Source organism: Thunnus thynnus, chromosome 22 (assembly GCF_963924715.1).
Source record: "Thunnus thynnus chromosome 22, fThuThy2.1, whole genome shotgun sequence".
NCBI lineage: Eukaryota > Metazoa > Chordata > Actinopteri > Scombriformes > Scombridae > Thunnus > Thunnus thynnus.
In genome coordinates, this window is record NC_089538.1 from 22911645 (window position 1) to 22934097 (window position 22453).

The 22453-nt window shown below is 38.2% G+C and overlaps 2 protein-coding genes across 2 annotated transcripts in view; one reads left to right on the plus strand and one right to left on the minus strand.

Annotated features, from left to right (window-relative positions):
* The window catches only part of LOC137175013 (myelin-oligodendrocyte glycoprotein-like), a 56416-nt gene that overhangs the window by 12000 nt on the left and 21963 nt on the right, over nucleotides 1-22453 (minus strand). The gene's annotated exons all lie outside the window — the stretch shown is intronic.
* LOC137175008 (low affinity immunoglobulin gamma Fc region receptor III-A-like) lies at nucleotides 1743-9183 on the plus strand. Its single transcript, XM_067580635.1, has 5 exons — nucleotides 1743-1830; nucleotides 2832-3095; nucleotides 3183-3443; nucleotides 6254-6391; nucleotides 7548-9183. Exons 1-5 carry the CDS (start codon nucleotides 1800-1802, stop codon nucleotides 7595-7597), a joined length of 744 nt encoding a protein of 247 aa, XP_067436736.1. The 5' UTR covers nucleotides 1743-1799; the 3' UTR covers nucleotides 7598-9183.

Genomic DNA, 22453 nt, shown 5'->3' on the forward strand with positions numbered 1-22453 from the left:
AACTTCCATCAGCCGGCCATCATCCTGCCGCCTGACTCTAATGTGCAGACTTTGGCTCCAAATGACGTCACACAAGCAAAATGGCAGCTCCCAAAAAGGAGATATTTTGGCTTCACTTTTGCATAGCAGTAGGAAGTGGAGACGCACCGTCCATGTCTATATACAATCAATGGGAACACCTGTGCAATCTAATGCAATCCAATACAACAGCTCTGCCAGAAATTCTTGTTTTACGAGATCTTGTTTTCAAAAGATAAAAAAGTATCACCTTTTGGGACTTTAGGGGCTCCGAAGGTTTGTAGCATGTGCACAAAACTCAGCATACACAATAAAAAACACACTCACTAAGAAAGAAAGAGAAACAATCAGAGTATTCCACGACATAGTCCACACATGGCATACATCCTTTGTAAAATTATAGGGTATCTTCAGGCAGTTAATCCACATTTGCTGCAGAGGGAAGATGAATAACTGATTAAAAACTGACTCTATGTTTTGATGTCAGGAATATTATTTATGTTATTTAGATTTTAGTTTTGTTTCCAGTAAGATAGCCTATTGTTATTGATTTTCCTTTTTAAAACACTGTTGCTCTGGAGACAAAATGTTGTTATATTTAGAATATAAATAAAATCTAATCTTGTTCTGAACTGATAAGAGTATTGATAAAGTACCAGACCAATAAGAAGCATTTGTAAGAGTAGCGGTAGTAAAAGATACATATCTCTAACAATGATGGAGCGAAAGTTCACCTACAGTATAGGGCACCAAAACAGCCAGGACTGCCACTGAGAGCCTACTGTTGCCTTTCAAAATGACAGGTAGGACAAGAAAACACTTGGATTATTGCTAGCTTCTCATAAAGCAATGCTTATTGATTAATGGGTGGACACCATGCAGACTTTCATTTCCCAGACATAGAAATGAAATCAGGAAGTGAAAGATGTGGTTCCTGTGGTTTCTCCAGACTGTCACGTAATTGTCTGTTAGTGTCGCTGTGGTGAAGTATGATGAGGTTTCGGTGTTTAATTATTAAATTACATCAATGACAATGGTTTTTGGTCCAATAACTCCAAATTAAATGACCAAATACGTGGTTTGACCATGTGACTCTAGAACGACACATGGGAGCGTTTTCTAATCTGGTGTTTCTACTGGCAGGAATATTTTTCTGTGCACATCACTGTTAAGAAATAATGATGTTATATGACTTGGCATTGCTGTAGTTAAAGTCTAGTTGGTTTAATGAAAGATCATGGTTTGGGTCAAAATAATCACAAAATCAGTCTAAAATGATCAAAGCAGTCTGAGTCTTTTATTGCAGTCTTTGTTGAAGTTGTTTATGTGGCTGCTTCATATCCTGTTTTACTTAAATGTGACGTAGCTGATAACCAGTGGTTTTTTTGTGAGGAGAATGGCCTATATTATGATGAGGTTGACTGTTGTTCTCATGCAGATGAGCAGCAAGTGGAATTGATTTGGTTAAACTCGGTAGAAGATCATCAGCAAACTGACAACACAGAATGAAATCATAACTTCCCAAAGAATATTTTTATAACTGAATATTTAAAAAAAACGCTGACATCTGTTTACAGCCAAGGTTGATTACTTTTTAAAGGTTTTGAATACTGAGCTCAAGAGAGTTTGCAAAATTTATGAACTTTGTTGTGGATCATCAGTGTTTTTTATGTTGTTTCTATTTCACCCCTGGCTTTGATGATTTCCTGTGTCAGGTCAGGATGTGGTAGACTGCAGGGCGAAACATAGACTTAGAGGAAGACAGACCGCACTGACACAACATGGAGCTCACATCACTCTGCCTGATGCTCTGTAAGAAATTTTACTTTTTAAAAATGTTTACTTCCTGTTCTTTCTTTTTCCCCATCTACCAACTACTTGAGCATATTATTTACTTAATCTTTTTCATTGACTTCTCCTTTCTAAATCACGTAGCTTGCTCATAAATCAACCAGGATCTGCCTAACCTTTGGTCTGAAGTCCTTGATGATTTTCTTCATTTATGTGTTGTTATAACATAATTGATTTAAAAAAGTCAAGCAGTGTGTAGGCTGTTGATTACTGAGGTATCTGTTTGAGAAAATCTTATAGCAGTAACAACTAAATTTAATTTGCCTGCTGCACTTGGAAAGAAGCTTGTTAACAGCTCTGAGACTGAACAGTCTTTTGGCATGATCAATGTGCTGTAAAACCAAAACGATGATGTAATTAATAAGATTTAATCTTAAAGGGGGCATATTCTGCTTTTAGTAATTTTCTGTCATTTATATGCTGTTATGATGTTGGATGCTAGACATGGTCAAACTTCCACAACTTGAGGGGAGTGTATGCAGAAATGCTCCCTGCAAGTCAAAAGTCAGGGGTTCTTAAAGAGACAGGAGCTAAAACTGCCCGTTTAAGACTGAAGCTAAACTGAGGGGTTGTGCAAAGGACCAGTATAAGATAAATATGGTGTTTTTTGAACTTTAAATCATGCAAAGATATTGTGGTAGATCCCCTGAATAAAAATATAGACCTAGAAATGTGCAAGATACATGAGTGAATTTGACGGAATACTATTAGTTCTTTGACCTCATAAATGGAGACCTAGTTTCCATATAGCCAATTAAATTAATTTTCAACCACATACGCATGAATTGATAATGTGTTGTTCTATCATAGGCTAGAATGATGCAGCTTTAAATGTTATCAATACTTAACTGCACTTAACAATATAACTACAGCAAGCAGGTTGTACACATGTGATTATGAATTATCTATACAGAAGAAAATTTAAATACATTCATAATTATTTCTATTTTAAACCCCTGCAGCCACACTGAGCATCAGTCCCAAAAGATCTCAGTTTTTTCAGGATGACCAAATCTCTCTGAGCTGTGAGGCACCAGCAAACTCCAGCGGCTGGATAGTGAGGAGAAACACCTCGAAAAGGACATCTCAGCAATGCAAGTATGGCTGGGGAATCCCAAGTGAGTCCTCCTGCATCATTCAGCATACCTTCCCGTCAGACACTGGATTGTACTGGTGTGAGTCCCAGCGGGGGGAGTGCAGCAACCCCGTCAACATCACTGTTACTGGTAATACTAAATGTAAACCCTTTTATTAATGAATAAAATAACTCAATTATGGAATTTTATACTGATGTTTATTCTTCTATATTTCAGTTGGTGTTGTGATCCTGGAGAGCCCTGGACTTCCTGTGACAGAGGGAGACGATGTGACACTTCTGTGTTCCTACAAGGAAGAAGATGAAACTCAATCTACATCAAATTTCTCTGCTTCATTCTACAAAAATGGTGTTTTCATCGGGTCTCAGCCTGCAGGAAAGATGACCCTCCGACCCGTTTCCAAGTCTGATGAAGGCCTTTACAAGTGCCAACACCCCACAAAAGGAGAGTCACCACAGAGCTGGCTGGCAGTGAGAGGTGACGATGATCTTCTGCTTCCTGTAGACACTAGAGTGTGTGATAGGAGGAGGTCAGCTGTAGTGGCAGCAATTAGCTGCTTTGGAAGCTGAAATTATGTGATCTGAGTTTAAACCCACTGTGTGGAGCCAAAGCACCATAGTGCAGCAAGTTGGGAAAGAGGTCTGCCTGCAGGTCTCCTGGTGACGGTTCCTTTGCAAGCTGTGCTCTTGCAGCAGCTCCACTGTCAGGACAGGAAATAATATGTTGTTTTTCTTTTCTTTGATCCACATAAAAAACAGTAGAAGAAGACACTATGGTTGTTCTAAAGAGCTGTTCATAGAAAACGTGACCGTGACTTGTTTGGCAATTCATGTTTAGTTGTTTTAAACCTTGTTTTAAACTAGACGAGTTCACACAATGCTAGTTAGGCCTATCATGGCCAGATAAATCTCTGTATTTCACAGTATATGGAGTTTTTAAATCTCATGTTGTTGTATCAAATTGTTGCAGAAAAAGGTACCAGAGCAAAACACTCTCTCTTGAAAATAAAAAGGGAGTCAGAGGTCCAAGCAGCAAAGTGTTCTTTAATGCCGGCAAAAAAGGGGAGCAAGTAGCACTTTTACAACAAACCAAATCGCTCCAAAGGTTTTTTCTTTGGGGCATTGTTTTTATGCCCTTGGGTCGGCTTAGGTCACACCTTATCATCCACCCTCCCTAATTTTTGATCAATTATTATGTTACTTTTATCTCCGTCACTCGTTGTTGGTCAAAACTCTTCAAAACAGGTTTTGAGCTGTTTGAGGATATGTACTGGCATATTCAATTCTACCTGATTATATCCAATTTTTATTTATAAGTATTGGGAATCATTTTACACCATTATTGCCAAGTTGTCTTCTGGCCTCTTATTTTTTTTATAAGTTATTCTAGTCACTTATTTCTTGATCTCCTCCAGAGAGTATTTTTTTAAAAGGTGAAGACTTTAATGCAGACCCAAGCAAAGTGACATGTAATACAAACACACTCAAATTTCTCCAGTGTATGATTATGATTCTTCTACCGTGCCTCTATACGTACATTGTGATTAAATATGGTTCATGAAATTATAACTACACCAATACAAATTGTATCACACTAGCCCTTATTGCTTATAAACTTATAAAATCAATCTGCATAGCTTAATATTGTCTTTAAGCACACCAATGACATTTAATGAAAATACACCACAATGTCCTGCGCTGGCCATTTGGCCATTAATCGTGTCTAGTGTGAGCTCATCAAATCAATCTCACACACACAAAGCAAACATTTCCTTATATGCTATATTAATATAAAGCTCGTTTTGGTAGATTTCTCATATATCAATAAATATATAGACTAGAGTCTGTAAAGGTAAATACATCCAAAAAGAGTGTGATCAAATAGACTATTAATTGTCAGCTTTTCATATTAAATTCAACTGATCACAGTTAAATAGTCTGTTTGAAAAGAGAAATGATGACTCAGACATTGTGAATAAAAGGAGAACAGTGCATGTGTTTGTGTCTGTGAGAGGGAAAGAGAGGCTTCAAGCAATACTTGTTGAATCAATGAGCTATAGGCTCTATTTGTTTACAAATCTGTCAATAAATATCGCTATTTTGACAGAGTTAATCACAATGTGCTACATTGACAGAATAAATCAATGCATTCAATATTTAAATAATACTACTGCATTGAGGGCCTATAATTATTGAATCAATATGTATTGTTATATTGGCAGTCAATCACTTCACATAGTATGTTGACAGATGTATGTCGCTACATTAAAAAAACTTATAGGATAACGTTACTGCATGGCAGGATTATTTAATATATATCATTGACAAAATCACATTAAACAGCAACATGTATTTGCCATGACAGCAGATTCTGTTCTGTGGTCTTTTTGCCTGACATTTAAATGTATCGTCTTGTGTGTTTTGTTTTATTTTGATGGCATTTCTTGTCCTGACAGTACAGCTGCCCTGAGAGCAGAGCCTGTACTGGAAGCATCCCCACAGAGGAGCCCTGCAGGCAGACTGTCTTAAGGGTTGTAGCTACCATTTAGGATAATGACATTATGTCCTCTGTATTTTAAGTCTGAGGTTCATGAACTCTAAATTGTAAATTTACAATTGCTTATTTAAAAAAAGAACACATTTGGTTATTTTTTAGGTTTCTCCCAGTGTTTTTGTGTCCAACAGATAAAGTATTCAGTATTTTCCCACCAAACCTTTATTCCTGTCAGTGTGGATAAGGCTTTAAAACACCATTTAGACCTTAATGTTGGGAAATCAAATGTACAGAAAATATAGAGAACTGTTACAGGATGAGCCTGGTAATTTTTTATATTTCTTCTATTGTTAACAAATTTCATGTGCAGAGCCAAACCAGTGATGTTCTGATCTACTAACAAGTATTATGTGTGTATCCAAAGCCTGCATATCTTATTCCCCTGTGCTTTAGACCTCTGTAATCCAAAAACTATTAAAATCATGTCAATGAGCCACACCGGTGCACTGGGTGACATGTTCCTTCGAAATAAGTTTGTTTAGAAACGGCCCCAAAGACTAATAACAGCGATCACGTTTTCAGTCTCCAGATAGTAGTTCTGTGTAAGGCAGACACAACTGAGCATGTGTGGGATTGCGGTTCTGTTTACAGCTTCAGCTACAGTTAGGTTGCAACTTACAGAATATTCCTGTGGCACTAATGTGGAATTAATTAAGAGGGACTTTTTTATGACTTTTTGGGAAATGTCCTTAAATTGAGCCTAATTGTTGATCACGCACTTTTCTTCCTCACAGTTGGAACTCAGCCCACAAGCGTCCCTACCACTCCTCCTCCTCTTATGTCTCTGCGCCTGTTGTACACCATCCTGCTGTTCATCCTCTACAATGTCATCCTCATTGTGTGTGTAATCATTTACCGAAGGTGGGCTCGAGGTAAGAACACCTCAGAAAACCCTTAAAATATCAGAATATATTGATCCTTTTATTGATGATGTTTTCTGTTGGCCTCTTCCACAGGGGGTCAGAGGTCAGACGCTGCAAAGACTAAATGTCAAGACACTGGTGCTAAACCTCAGCATTTTGTAAACTCATATTATCAGTTTAGTTAAGTCAACTTATCTGTTGTCATTAACTTAAATATAATAATTAGATTGGTTTGTCAGTTTTATGTTATGTCAAGTTGACATTAACTTAAAATCAAAACCCATTTCAGAGCTTATAATCATGAATTCAAGTCTTAGGACCAAAAATCAAGAGTTGTGTTTCCCAATACCACCACCACCTTTTTACCCTGCTCTCCTCTGGACAGTGGTGGAAGAATTACTCAGATCCTGTACTAAAGTAAAAGTAGCAATACATCAATGTAAAAATACTTCATTACAAGTAAAAGTCCTGCATGAAAAATCCTACTTAAGTAAAAGTACATAAGTATTACGAGCTTGATGTAGTTAAAGTATTGCAGTAAAAGTACATAAGTATTATGAGCTTGATGTAGTTAAAGTATTGCAGTAAAAGTACATAAGTATTATGAGCTTGATGTAGTTAAAGTATTGCAGTAAAAGTACATAAGTATTATGAGCTTGATGTAGTTAAAGTATTGCAGTAAAAGTAGTGGTTTGGTCCCTCTGACTGATATATTATTATATATGACATCATTAGATTATTAATAGTGAAGCATCAGTGTTAGAGCAGCATGTTACTGTTGTAGCTGCTGGAGGTGGAGCTAGTTTACACTACTTTATATACAGTTAGCTAGTTTAGTCCAGTGGTTCCCAACCTAGGGGTCGGGTCCCTCCAAAGGGTCAGCATCCTTAACAATGTGTTGTATTTTAAAAGCTTGTTATATTATCCATTGTGTCAAATCTTCATCTGAAAAGTAACCAAAGCTGTCAAATAAATGTAGTGGAGTAGAAAGTACAATATTTCCCTCTGAAATGTAGTGGAGTGGAAGTATAAAGTAGCATCACATGGAAAAACTCATGTAAAAGTAACTAAAACTTTTTAATGCCACTTATGTGGAATTAAATCAAAATAAAAAGTAGAAAAAAAAGAAAATAAAAAGATTCTCTTCTCTTTGCTCTTCTTACAGCTCGAGCTGAAGCAAAGAGGAGAGCCTCTCATCATCTCACTCTGGAGTGATGAGTCCTATTTCCAAGAGGACCAATTATATAAGGGAGTATCTTCATTTTATAATAGTATTGGTGGAAGTACCAGTAGCAGTAGTAATAGTGGAAGTAGTTGCAGTAGTTGCAGTAGCAGTAGTAATGGTGGAATTATCTTAGTTTTAGAATGTATTATCTCTTAGCTACTATAAATTGTGTAGTATTATTCACTTATGTGAAAAGTGATATTGAATCTTTTAATTAACAGTCCTAATAGTCTGCATGCACTGCACATGCTGAAAGTACAATTTTCTGATCTTGCATCTGACGACAACATATATATATTGAATTCTTGAAACTGAATGTCTTTTTATTTATCACATTTTGTTTTTGCATATTGAAATATAAACATTTTAATATTTTTTATAAAGACCTAGTTGGTCATGTGGAAGGCTATATTGATTACATAAATATCCACCCCAGTTAGTGTATTCTGGAGCTGGTATCAACAAAAAAATCTAGACTTCCTTGTTCTGCCATGCTTTTATTAATATGACTAGATTCATGGTTTTTCCTATCCTTACATTGTGCTTTTTGGATGAAAAACATATATGCACTGATTAAGAGTAATGGTCCTTTGTACTATTTTATCCATATAGCCTCTGTAATAACACTTAAGTAATTTAAATTATATGTGACTGTATAGATCAATGATAAATTGGCATTTAGGCCCTTATTTCGGCTTTGCATAAATAACACCTTACATCCTTGACTTGTGACAATCTGGTGCCATTTGGAGGTAGATATAATGTTTATTTTATGATGATATTGCAAGATTTTTGACTAATTGCCACTTTTGTCCTTAATTTTATCTTTCCTTTTTGACTTTTTGGATAGAATGGGTTTCCGCTGCAATATGTTTGATAGCATTGTAAGATTTATGATATATCAGTTCTTTTGCTTTTGAGGAACTTGTTATTTTTATTCTTGAGTTTTTGGGGTTTATATGGATATACTGTTACCCTTGTGTCATTTTGTATTTTTCTAGTCTTTCCAATGCTTTTTTCTGACTAACCTGGATGGTGACACGTATGCTCGGGGTTCGTTAAAGGTGTTCATCAGTAAAACTAAATTAATCTGTAGCCCTCTGATTGGATGATTGAGACAGTTATGATGTGTATGAGGTTTATGGGCAATATCATAACACTTCTATACATACAGTGTATGTATAGAAGTGTTGTGATACTGCCCATAAACCTGATGACGGTCAGAAAGACCAAAACATAGTGATTTAATAAATATTCCAGCAGTAAGCGAGACAGTGTGCTGGAGTTCTTTTCATTGTATTAGTTGTACCTTCCTCTGACGCATCTGTCATGTATTCAGGTGTACAGAGATTTTTTTTCCCAAAATATATCATATGTAACATTTCTTATGTGTATTGTTCCTGTAAAATTACCAAAGAAGAAATAAATAAATTGCCTTCTGTTTTATAGGTATTTGTTTTTGGATTGTTTGTTGTACAAGGAGAACTTCTATCATACTTTTGGTCATTTTCACTGACAAAAAAGACATTTTAAAGACATTTTAGAGCTGACAGATACATTTCAGAGGCACCATCAGCCATGTAGACGAAATGTCACAGTATGGACCAACTTATGGTCTGGTATCAGCGTCAGCATGCTAACATGCTGTTGTCTAGCAGATATAATATTTACTATGTTCACCGTCTTAGTTTAGCCTATCAGTGTGCTAGCATTTAGCTAACACAGCTGAGATAATGAGAATATGTTTTAAGCTAAGTTGGCTTCCTTCTGTCTCACAAGACAATGGAGTATGTGACTAAACAGCCCAATTCTTGAGTCGCAGTCTCTCTTGCAGTTTCAGCAGGTGTAGTCCATGCCTGACTCTGTGGGTGCTGATTCTGCCTTTTGTCATCTGCGCTCTCTCCTTTCTTCCCACAGGTCCTCTCTTCTCTTTTCGCTCTTCTCGATGCCTGTCTTGATGGCGAGTCTCCATCTGTTGAGCCAGCTCAAGTGCCTATGAGCAAGCAAGGCGAACATGCTTTGTATTCCCGTCTGTGCTACAACTTTTTTGTTTAATGTGGCCCTTCCAGGTGATGCCCAGAATCCCTCTGAGACAGCATAAATGGAAGGCATTGAGTCTGCATTCTTGGCGGGAGTAAAGAGTCAATTCTTTGTTTCCATACAGCAGCATGCTAAGCATGCAGGTATTGGTGGTCAGAATGGAGTTGTCCCAGATGCGCTTTGCTAGGCGGGCTATTGTTGTTGTTGCCCTGCCAATATGTGTGTTCAGTTCGGTGTCAGGGGAGAGGTTGTTGGAGATGGTGGAGCCAAGGTAGGTGAAGACCTCCACCACCTCAAGGGTGTAGTTGCCGATGGAGATGCTGTGGGTGCTGCTAATGTCTTGACCCATAATGTTGGTCTTCTTGAGACTGATAGCGAGACCAAGTTCTCTGCATGCATGTGCGAAGCAGCTTATGAGTCATTGTAGGGCTTCCTTAGCATGTGCTGTCAAGGCAGCATTATCTGCAAAGAGCATCTCACTAATCAGTACTTTCCACACTTTAGTCTTTGCTCAGAGACATGCAAGGTTGAAGAGGTTTCCGTCGCTTCTGGTGTAGAGGTGTATGCCGTCATCTGACTGGCTGAAGGTGTAAGACAGCAACAAGGAGAAGAAGATACCGAAAAGTGTCAGGGCAAGCACACACCCTTGTTTCACTCTGCTCCTGATTGGGAATGGGTCCGAGGAAGAGCCGTCATACTGGACAGTGCCTTGCATGTCTTCATGAAAAGATGTAATCATCCTCAGGAGATTGGGGGGGCATCCAATCCTCTGTAGAAGGGTGAAGAGGCCTTTCCTCCTCTGCTTGTGTCACTTCTCTTGAAGCTGCCTTAGTGAGAAGATCATGTCAATTGTTGATCTTCCTGCTCTGAATCCACACTGTACCTCAGGGTATACCCGTTCTGCAAGTGACTGTGGCCTGTTCAGTACTAAACAAGTGAAGGCCTTGCCAACTATACTGAGGAGGGACATTCTGTGGTAGTTGTTGCAGTTGGAGCTTTACTGCAGGCTAGGGAGTAGATGGCGTTGCTGAACTCTCCTACAGAGGGTTGAAGGTCAAGCTCTTCCATGACAGGCAGGAGGTTGATATTCTCGACTGCTGTCGACTTGAATAGCGCTCCTGGTGATGCTCTGCCCATCTGTTTACCTCAGTCTGTTATAATGCCACCTGAAGCAGACTTTATGGGTGTGATCTTGGTGACACTTGGGCTGGAGACTTTCTTTGTACATGGCGGGAATGTTGCAGTCAGCGGAGAGTTGGATGCTCTGACGAAGGTCCAGCCAATAGCTATTGGACCCATCTCCGGGTGATGACGAGATTCAGCTGGTGCCAGTGATGTACTGGGGTGCAGCCAGGATACTCTGTGGTGGGATTTGGTGGAGAAAAATGTGTTGGTTATGCGAAGGTCATGGTAAGAGCAAAACTCTAACAGTCTCCACCCATTCTCATTCAGCTTGCCGATGTGTGGCCAATGCTGTGGGACCAAGAGTCATAGTCTGCCCCAACTCAGGCATTGAAGTCCTTGAACATGTACAGATATTCTGTTTCTTAAATCCCTTTGACAATGATCTCAAGCTCCTCATGAAACTTGTCCTTTGCCTCGGCTGAGGAGCAGAGTGTGGGAGTATAAACGATCAGGATGTTCACTGGGCCTGAGGAGGTTGGTAGGCAGAGAGAGAGGATCCAGGCTGTGCCTTTTAGATGGCGGTTCAAAGACAGTAAGGAGTTTTTTACTGCGAAACCAACACCCGCAGTTGATGTTCCTCTGGTTCCTTTCTCTGCCAAAAGAATAAGTAATCCTGTTCTCTGAGGCTACTGTTTGATGGAAGTCTGGTCTCTTGCAGTGCAGCAATGTCGATGTTGAGCCTCTTGAGCTCCAGGTTTATGATGGCCGTTTTCCTTGCATCATTGACCTGTTGTTGGTCATCTGTGAGGCCTGTGTCTTGATGTGCAAGCTTGCTAGCTGCAAGATTGGTAGTTTTCCTCTTTCTTTGCCTGGTGCGAAGTTTACAGTCTGCTTTTCTGTCTTTCCCCTTAGCTCAAAGCAACCATTGAAGCAAGCAGACTGTGGTGGGTCAGCACCTGCTGCTAGATCTGTCAGTTGCCTTTGATACAGATAATGACCAAATCCTCTCCACACTCACTGAGCTTGGTATCTCAGGATCCACCCTCTGCTGGTCCTACCTCTCATGTAGATATTTTATCTTGGACAGGAAAAGTGTCCAAACCGCACGGCTTATCCACAGGAGTTCCTCAAGGGTCAGTGCTTGGTCCCCTTCTTTTCTCAATATACACCATCTCACTTGGCGCAATCATCCACTCACATGATTTCTCATACCATTACTATGTTGATGATACCCAATTTCTCCTGTTGTTCCCGCCAAAATACCAGACAGTCTTGGCTTGGATCTCGTCATGCCTTGGCATGGATAATAGAACGGCACTTCAACTCAACCTCTCCTCTGAGCTCCTTGTCATCCCAGCCAGTCCCTCTATACAACAAAACATCAGCGGCCAGCTCGAATCAACCCAACTCATGCCCACAAAGTCTGCCTAAAACTTGGGTGTCATGATCAATGACCAACTAACCTTCAAGGTTCATGTGGCCTCAATCACTGGATCATGTCGGTTTGCCCTGTACGACATCAAGAAGGTCAGACCCTACCTCTCTCAGCATGCAGCCCAACTCCTGGTACAGGCTCTTGTAATATCATGGATTGACTATTGCAACTCCTTACTGGCGGGCCTCCCTGCATGTAAATTCAAACCTCTACAGATGATCCATAATGCAGCGACATGGCTGGTCTTCAATCAGCCCAAAACAGCACTTCATCCCACTGTTGATATCCTTCCACTGGCTCCGAGTTGCTTTCCGCATCAAATTCAAAACCCTGACACTCACTTACAAAACAGCAACTAAAACAGCTCCCGTGTACCTGAACTCCCTCATCAAGGTCTACGCTCCCTCTGCTTACTACACTCTGCCAATGAAAGGCACCTGGTACCACCACCACAACAGGGCCCTAAGTCACTAGCTAGATTCTTCTCTTCTGTAGTTCCCTGGTGGTGGTACAAGTTACCAAACTTTGTTTGATCCACAGAGTCCCTCTCAAACTTAAAGAAAAGACTAAGATCCAGCTCTTTTGTGAACACCTCTGTACTTGATGGACTGAAGGAAGAGAAAAAAATAAATAAATAAAAAAAATTACTTCTTAGCAATCTATGCACTCTATGTATTGCCTCTGTGTGATGACTGTTGGCATCTACATCCTATTGGACTTAAACTTAGCTTTATAGCACTCCCGTGTTGTTCCCTCCTTTTGTTGTATCAGCTCTCAGATGTACGTTTCTTTGGATAAAAACATCTGCTAAATGAAATTGTAAGATTGTATCAGGGAGCACCAGGAGGAGCGCTGACTGAGCACTCATGCCGACTCTGTGAGAGTTGGCCTGCAGCGCAGGCTAAATGTTGGGACTCGCAATATATTTTTTGACTGCTCGCTTCCGCCCGCAGCAAAGTTAAAACCACCTTCTCCTGCAAGATTTGCATTGGGTCCCACGGGATCCGCATTGAAAATCATCAGATATGTTTGTGAATATGTGACAAATCTGCTGACAGAGGCAGTCCACAGCTGCTGATGTTAGGTATGGAAACCATTTAGCTTGAAAACCAGTTGTGACATAACACCGGGACCATGAGAGGCTGCTCAGAAAGTTGCTGGGGTCAGGAGAAAACCGGGCTGCTGCCAGTTACAGGGACGATTAGCAGCAGCTGGTGTTATCTCGTTGTATTCACTTGCACTTGGACATTGGTTTTGACCAACCACAACTTTTCATTTATATATTTTCGAATTAGATTGTGGCAGCTGGGGTGACAAGGCATTTTTAGGGGTGGCAGCTGCCACCCCACGCCACCCTGATAGATCCACCCCTGTGTATGAGACATCAGTGTTGACTACCTACAACACAAAACTGCTCACTGTTAAACACCAGCTGGGTTTAAACATATAAATCCAGATATTTTATGTGAATTATGATGAAGTAATGAAATTTAAAAAAAACTTGAAAAGAAACAGAAAAAGTATTTTTGCATCACTTCTGGTTTGATGTTTTTGGATGCATAAAAAAATACACTTGAGAAATATACAACCTGATATGAACAGTGCTTCCAAATAATCCACATACAGATGTTCATGGACAAAAATCAAGACATGTTAGCTTTAGTTAGCTTTAGCTTTAATGCCTGCATGTAGTTCCTAAATGATGTCACCTTCGTAAAAAAGTTTTCTAGACTCACAAAAATAGTTTGTTTTTGTGAGTTTGACTTTAAAGGAAGCCCGTGGAGTTTTCTTTTGAGCAAATAACAGTTATGTTTAAATCATCAAAACACATTGTGTGTATCTTTGAGGTCTAACAGAAGTGTAAAATGTATTTCCTCCCTCATTAAACATTTGCCAAGACAATTTTTAAAGTATTTAACCCTACATTGTTTATATCCATGTATAATAGTTTGCCGTCTTCTTCTTCCCTGCCTTTGTTGGCGTCTTGCTGCGTTTCTTAATGCATTGCAGCCACGTGTCGATCAGCGGAATAGACAAACAATATGGGGAAAAACTCATAAAAACTCCACAGGGTGCCTTTTACTTCTAACACTTGTTTTGACATTAAGAATTAAGTAAGTTTAGTTCATTTTGTTTTGTAAGAATTGAGCAGCACTGCAGGTTTTATATAGATGGTAGAGGAGCAGCATGCACCATCCTTATCGTGCATCAGTATCCTTTTCATTTCAAGTTTGTGTCAAGTTTTATTTTGGGTATGGACTACAACTACGTCCTGTGAAATATTATCTTTAGTACAAGAACAAAGCATTTTGTGACACCAGGAACCAGAAGAATGTTATTTCACCCATTGATCTAAACCTGTTTACCATCTCTGCTGCTGACTGAACAGCCATCAGAAAGATCAGGGACATTAAAGTCTCAATTTGCTTCAAACAAAGTACTCATCAGGTCGTCACAAAGAGCCTGAAAACTCCTCTAACACCTCACACCCTCCTGACATCACAGTTGTTGAATCCAACAATTCAACTATTTCTGGAACTTTTTCTGTTGTTGTTCTTATTTTGGGATTGTTTTTACTGTCTATAAGACAAAAGAAGACATTAAAATATGTCAGTTGCAACCACAAACAGAATTTTATTACAGGTCAATGTTTTGAATAAAACAGAATAATAAAACTGGATCATGTGGAAATAATTTGTTTTCATTTTGTCACAAACATAAATTCACTTAAATATTCCACACAATTAAAGGGGGAAGCAGCTTTCTTAGCATATATTAGTAGCTGCTATCTCAGTTTTTGACTTCTGTGGAGTTCATGTGATTTGGTGCTTAACCAACCTTTAAATCACATATTTAAATTTGTAAATGTGATCTCAATCTGAATCGGAAGACATTCCATTCATGTAAACTACTGCTGGCAAATAATCAAAGTTTGATTTCCTAGACTACTTAAAATGGACAGGAAAGTGATTTTAATTGCTTTATTGCCTGTTTTATTGTCTTATTGCTCTATTGTTTTATCTGCCTAAAAAGGCTTTCCTATATGTTATGTGTAAAAACTTTAAACACAGCACACATACATTACCCTCCCAAACCAGCCCCTCCTGTTATGGTTCTGTCCCAGTCTAGTGTCCCTCCATCAGTCCAACAGATGTCCTCAGGGTTTTCTGCCTATTTAAGACTGGACTGAGAGGGGGCAGGACAGATAAGAGAGGTTTCACATTATATTTGGGGACCACTTGAGATGCTGTTGCTTTCTACATTGACTCTCATAGTAACTAAGTGCAAGAATGAACTAAAACTCATAGCAACAGTTGTCTTTCAGTCCAATTTATGTTACATGCAGCCTTAATATGCAGAGCACTCAGCTCAACAGATTTATTGTGTATTTGTTCTTGTTTGTCAACAGCAATTTAGTCTTTTTGGTAAAGGTTCTTCGGTTGGCAATGTATGCCTAAGTTTATTTGCTGTGTTTTCTCAGTGTGATATGTACACTTATTTGAGTTATATTTGTGTAATTCCAGGACAGTTTGGTGAATGACGGTTTATATATGAAGAGGATTGTGCATGGTTATATTGTGGACTTTTATCTGGCTCATGGTGAAGTTCTATTTTTGATGTGTCCTCAGCCCACAGCAGTTATCGCTTTTTGTGTTTTTTCTTGTTTTCCTCAGCCTGCTCTTCCCTCCACACCTGCCCCGCATCAGTCTCCTTAGCTCTGCTCTGCTCCCTGTGTCTTTCCAGCCAGTCAGCTCCCAGCCTGCCCTTGTGTCTTTCCACCTGCTCCTTTTTGTTTCATTAGTTCAGCTTGTATTTAAGTCCTTGTTTTCAGTTCAGTCTTGTTGGATCCTTTGTTCAGTCTGCTCTGTTAGTTCTTCTTTGCATTGTTTAGTTTTGCTCTGTTCAGTTCAGTTTAGTTCTGCCTGCACTCGAGCTTAAATAAAGATATTCTTCAGTTTCTGTGCCTGATGTCTCCTGTATTTGAGTCCACCTGCTCTGTTCCACCTCCCTCTACCAGCGGTACCTGCAGGCAGGTCTTCTTTCTGAACTTTGTTATTGACATTTTAGATTAGTTTCCAGTGAGATATTATTGAGTCTATATAGTGACTTTGCTGTTGTAAACACTACTTTTGCTGCTCTAGAAACAATATTTAGTTATATTTAAAATACAAATCAATTTTAATCCTGTTCTCAGTTTATTCTTTTTTATAATAATATTTTTAAAAAGCAGTGCTTTATTAATAAAAATTAACCAGTAAGGGAACCAAACTGGTAAGGAGTATCGATAAAATCCTAATGATTCACAACGCTCTACTGCAAAGTGTGATGAATGAAGCACAAACATCACATGTGGCTTTAAGCATCTGTTTATTCTGGTAATAACAAAATGATATCAGGTCTCACACAGTCAGCTTCATGGTAACAAAGTCCACAAAACACTGAAACAATGAAAGAAACTGAAAAATCAATCAATCAAGCGAGCACATCATCATAAAAAACATTTGCTGTGGTCATTGGTAGTACATACAATACACTTTTACCAACAAAAACAAACTTATTAAGGTGTTTTTAACTGAGTTTATATGCATCAACCTACCACAGAGAAACAGACCAGTAACAGAGTTTGGGTCCCAGCAGAGGGCGCTTATGTTACACATGACACACCAGTCCCAGTGCTGAACTAACTATAATAATAATAATAATAATACACTATCACAAGATTCAAACAATAAAATAGTAATGTGATATTAGAATATAAAGGTGACCAATAATACATTTTAATTTACAGTATTGACCGGTAATGGAAAGTAGAATCATAAACTCACATTCAAACCAAACCAAGTTCTTGTCTATAATCATCTGCTTTGGCTGCTACGTTTATGATCAAATCGCCCCCTTATCAATAAATATTCATAACTACAATTTAATGCATGTTGACATTAGAAACATCAATAACTGTGCTCTGTCTAACTTAATCAACTTATAAAAGTCAAGGTTCTATTAGTTATTATTGACTAGATCCTTGCTTGTGTTGTATCAGTCTCAGATGTACGTCGCTTTGGATAAAAGTGTCTGCTAAATGAAAAATGTAATGTAAATGTAATCTTTTCAAAGCATGTTAACAATGACTCTTGAATGATTTTGTACAGTGAAACAACTCAAAGAATACAACATTAGGTGCTTAATGGAATTGCAAAGTTTTCTAGAGCAAAGATGAAATTGTATATTTACAAGATCCTCTAGACTCATCTAGCTCCTCCGTTGCTCTGAAATTCTGTTTCATTTTCTGAGACTGTTTAAAATAAAAGGGTGGTAAAGGTGAAGATGTTACGACCTCTAATGTCTAGGGGAACACAAGGAGTAACATAACCAGGTGACAAAAAACCCTTTGTAAAAATGGTAAGAAAAAGGCAGCTGAAACACTTACAAAGTGTGACAAGGAGAACCATTTATTAACAAAAAAGATGATTAATGGAGATAAACCAACTGATATAGTAAAAAAAAAAAAAAAGGAAGCAAATCAAGTGTCAGGGTCTCCAAGGCCAAAATAACAAAATCCCACACTAACTAGAAAAGAAAGGTCTCACTCAGGCTACAGAATGGAAAAAAAACAATGCTACGCTCCCTAGCTAGCCACAAAACAAGAAAAAAAAGGAGAGCAAAATAAAAAGGCAGAGAGCCCCTACAGAGCCTCATGAAAATCATCTACCAGTTACACAGAGCTAAATCAAAGTGCTGATGGCAACACAGAGTATGAACAGCAAAAATTCAACAATAGCACCAGCCCAACCAGCAGCTCAGTGGCAAAATGGGGAGAAGGACTGGTTCAGGGGGGTTGATATACAGCTCCACTGATGATCAGACGGAGTTCAGGTGTGGGTGATCCAAGCATGCAGAGAGACACTTCTATCAATGGCACAGGTGGAGCAGAGTGCCTGTTGACTAGCAGGAAGTTAATGACCAGGTGCTTTGTGTGTCCAGGGTTGTAGTCAGGGTTTCTGTTTCGATTTAGAGTATGAAGTGTGAAGTGGCTTAGATACAAGTCAGAACCTGCAGAGAGACAATCAGGGCATTGACCTGCATTTAGGTAACTTGGTGACAGTCAGCTTTCACCGGTAAGCTGATTCATTAAATGTCACATAAATGAGAAAACTGGTTTTCAGAATCAGGGTAGGGGATTAGAGAAACCTGATTTCCTCAGGTAGATTTCTCCTGGATAATGCAGATTTCTCTGACATGAATACATGTAACCAGTTTTTCTAATCAGCTCTTTATGTGACCATTTGCAGGAAAAACACTTCGGACAGGACAAGACAACAAGCTCTTACTGACATAAGAACTAGTGCTGGTGAGGAATTGATGATTGATTGCAGCTCCTCTGCTGCATGTTAAAGTTCCATTGTGGCTGGGATGTTCATCTGAAAAGTCTGAAACATACTGCCACACAACAGTGAATCAAAAGTGGGCATCATGTTTACTTTAATACTGTAGATTACCAGTTTCAATAAAGTTTTAAGTTGATATGTAATCTATGGGCTACTTTCAAAAAATATGTTTGGCAAAATAATGCTTACAATGGGAAAAAAGAAAAAGGAAAAATAAAAAACAAAAAATTCTTTTTCTCTTTACAAATAACAGGTAAATAAACTGAATATTTTTCTCAATGTTTTATAGAGTGAGATTACATGTATATCAGTGCAGACGGATTGATAAGAAATGTACCATTTTTATTTAAGCTTTACTTAATCTAGTTTTCAAGGGAGACCTGAGAACAAGAAACACTGATAATCAGAATGGAAGACAATCAGCAAACAGAAGCAACACAACTAAGGCGAGGCAACATCAATTAACATAATAATTAATAAAAACAGTCACGAGAGTCATAAAAATATCACATAATAAACCTTTAAAAGACCCTAGTTTGAGGACCATTTGTAGTTTATTCCATTTGAAATGTGCAGAGTACCTGAGATAGATATATATGTGTATATATATGTGTGTGTGTGTGTGTGTGTGTATCATAGAGACTGAGGATAATCTCAATCAGCTTTTGTTGTTAAAACTTGAGATAAAAAAAAACCATTGCAGAACCAGTCCAAAGTCTTTAGGGCGGCCCTTCATATTGGGAAGGTGACATGCAGTTCACTATGGAGGAGAATCTGGGAGAGCATCATTAGTGGTAAGGTTGACAAAATGTAAGAGATGCAGGTTTGTTAGCGGCCGTTCTCACCGTAGTTCAAGCATATTCTGTGCATTTAGAAATCCCCAGATGATCGTTAGGTGGAGATCTCCAATTGTCTGGTATTGTGAGACTAAAAGAGCCTTAAACTTTTGCACAGTGTTGTATATTCCAGAAATATTACATTACATTTAGATTTTCAGTTTTACAGTTGTACAAATTTTAAGTATGTTTGACACTAGCTGCATTTACATTAACATAAAAAAGACACTATACAGTAAGATCTCCTCTTAAAAAAAAAAGAATGATAGTAAAAACGAAAAAATAAAGCTGATTAAAATTGGGAAGAAATCCTGATTTAAAAAAAAAAAGAAAATTCAGTTGAACTGAACTTTAAAATCTTACTTGACTGCTTTTAGCAGAGAAAGTGTTTTTTTTTAATTGTTTTTTTTTTAAATTACTGTGTAGTTTCTATTTAAAGGTCAAGGTCTCAGTATGCTTCAAACAAAGGGCTTGTTGGTGTTATGATGTTGGTATAAAAACTTCACACATCACGTCTCAAGCAAACTAAACCCTTCCTTCACTACAGCTGCTTGTTTTTCAGAAATAGTCCATTTTTCTCAACAAGATTAGTATTTTGGTGGGTAATTTAGGTTAAAAGCCAATATTAGTCCAAACAGCAGAGCACAAAAAGTGAAACGTTCCACAAACAACTAAGGGCCATCGTCCTCTTTGTGATCTTCAGGCTCAACATCCTCCGACTGTATAAACTCCCATCACAGTTGTGTCCATGGAACTGTTGGTCTCAGTCTTGGTGTTCTGTGGAGGTTTGATACAGAGAGCTCATAAACAAACAATACAGTAAAAATCCAAAAGATATGCAGCAAGAGACTGGAGGCAAGTTAAGTATTATCAACAAAATGTAATGAAAAGTATTAAATGATGTTCTGCAGTAAAATGTTCCTTCTGACTGATATATTGTTATATAGGCAACACATCCTCATATCAAAAAGACAGAATAGGTCTATTTCCAAAATTACATATTAGTGTTTTCAGTGCCCTCTAGAGGACGGATGGGGACCAGAACCACCCAGAGGAACAAATGGTGTTTTATAGTGTGACAACGCTGTGGTTAAGGTCTGGTTAGGTTTAGTCAAAAAACACTTGGTTAAGGTTAAGACACCCAAACACGGCCACTCGCAATATCTTTCACGGTGAAAGACACTTTGTTGGAAGTGGAGGTGACCAGTGGTCTCCTGCAGCCATCTTCTAACCATCCCCCCTACCCCCACCTCCTGATAAGGAAGTCACATATTGAAATCACCTGAACAGCATCACTTCCCCGGCTCATAACTACCACAACTGCTAGACTGCATAAACGTAACTATTAGTCATTTTTACCGGCCTGAATTTTAGACCTATACTGTTGTTTGTCTTATGAGGACGGACTGAATATATGACATCATTAGATTATTAATAGTGAAGCATCAGTGTTAGAGCAGCATGTTACTGTTGTAGCTGCTGGAGGTGGAGCTAGTTTACACTACTTTATATACAGTTAGCTAGTTTAGTCCAGTGGTTCCCAACCTAGGGGTCGGGCCCCTACAAAGGGTCACCAGATAAATCTGAGGGGTCATGAGATGATTAATGGGAGAGGAAAGAAATGTTTTTTGGGGATAATGTTGGATAATTTTACATTCTTGGACTAGACTCGGACTTTATTGTTAGGAGTCACAAAACAAAAAGCCTCTGATTTAATGTTCAAAGTCTGATTTAATAAATATAACTCTTAATCTGACAAAGTATCTAATAACGACTGTCATACTGTCAGATAAATAAAGTTGAGTAAAAGTACAATAATATAACTCTCTGAAATAGAGTTAAGTAGAAGTATTAAGTAGCATTGAATGGAAATACTCAAGTACAATAAGAGAAGATATAAAATGTCTTTATATCTGCTTATTACTACATTATAGTGTGTTATAAACCATTTATTAACAATGTATGTGCTGCTTTTAAATGTTAAATAAGGGGAACTTCTCTGTGTTCTGGAAAATCCCACATCTACCTAACAAGGACACATTTGGCTTAAAGCTGCCTCCACCTGCAAAACATTCAAATAAGCATTTTATGAAGAAAAGAAGTGAAAATGAGGACTCACGAGGATTTGGTTCACCACTGGAGGTAGACTGTCAGTCACCTTCACTTGCATTGAGGTAAAAAATGAAGACAAAACACTTTCATTACAAAATATCCTGCAGAGTTCATAACAGGAGTGAACTTAAAGATTTAGCTCTCGAAATGTGTTTTGCTTCTTGTTCCTTCACTCAGAAGTTTGAGCTTCACTGTGTAGAATGAAGTATGTGCAGAGTTTCACACTAGAGGAAGGAATTTTAGATGTTCACCTTAAATCTGGCTTGTGACATCACCAATAGTTTGGAGCCAATCGTGGTCCGTTATGCAACTCAAACAAGTGTGATGTGGAAACTTGAAGCCTCCAGTACACAAACACTGAGAATGGAGTGAAGTAGGAGACATCTTGTATCCAGCAGGAAAACTTTTGAAGTAAACAATATTTCCATATTCATAGATCATGAATTTTTCAATGAGGGAGAAGAGGATCTTTAATATTTAAATCTGGCATGTTGTCTGTTTTTAAAAAATATAACTATAGGAGCCTTAGTGCTGTTGATGGGAATAGAAATGAGATAATTTATTTTCTATACAAGTAGCAATACCACATGATAAAAATAATCAATTTCAGGTAAAAACCCTTCATTCATAATTATACTTCAGTAGAAGTATAAAAGCATAATATGTGTGTATATTATTATTATAATGATAATGATATTGTTATTATTATTATTATTATTATTATTATTATTACTGATGCATTAAGCAGCATTTTAATGATTAGTTATTTGAGGTGGAGCTAATTCAGCTACAATCAACTAAAAATCATATTTTTATAAGTCATCATATGGTTTGCATGTAAAATCAAATTCAAATTCAAAACTCTGACACTCGCTTACAAAACAGCAACTAAAACAGCTCCCATGTACCTGA

Bases quoted from the DNA above. Each gene is read 5' to 3' on its own strand.
- LOC137175008 (XM_067580635.1), top strand. From the start codon at position 1,800: ATGGAGCTCACATCACTCTGCCTGATGCTCT. The intron at 1,831-2,831 runs GTAAGAAATTTT...AAACCCCTGCAG, and splicing joins ATCACTCTGCCTGATGCTCT to CCACACTGAGCATCAGTCCC. The intron at 3,096-3,182 runs GTAATACTAAAT...TCTATATTTCAG, and splicing joins CGTCAACATCACTGTTACTG to TTGGTGTTGTGATCCTGGAG.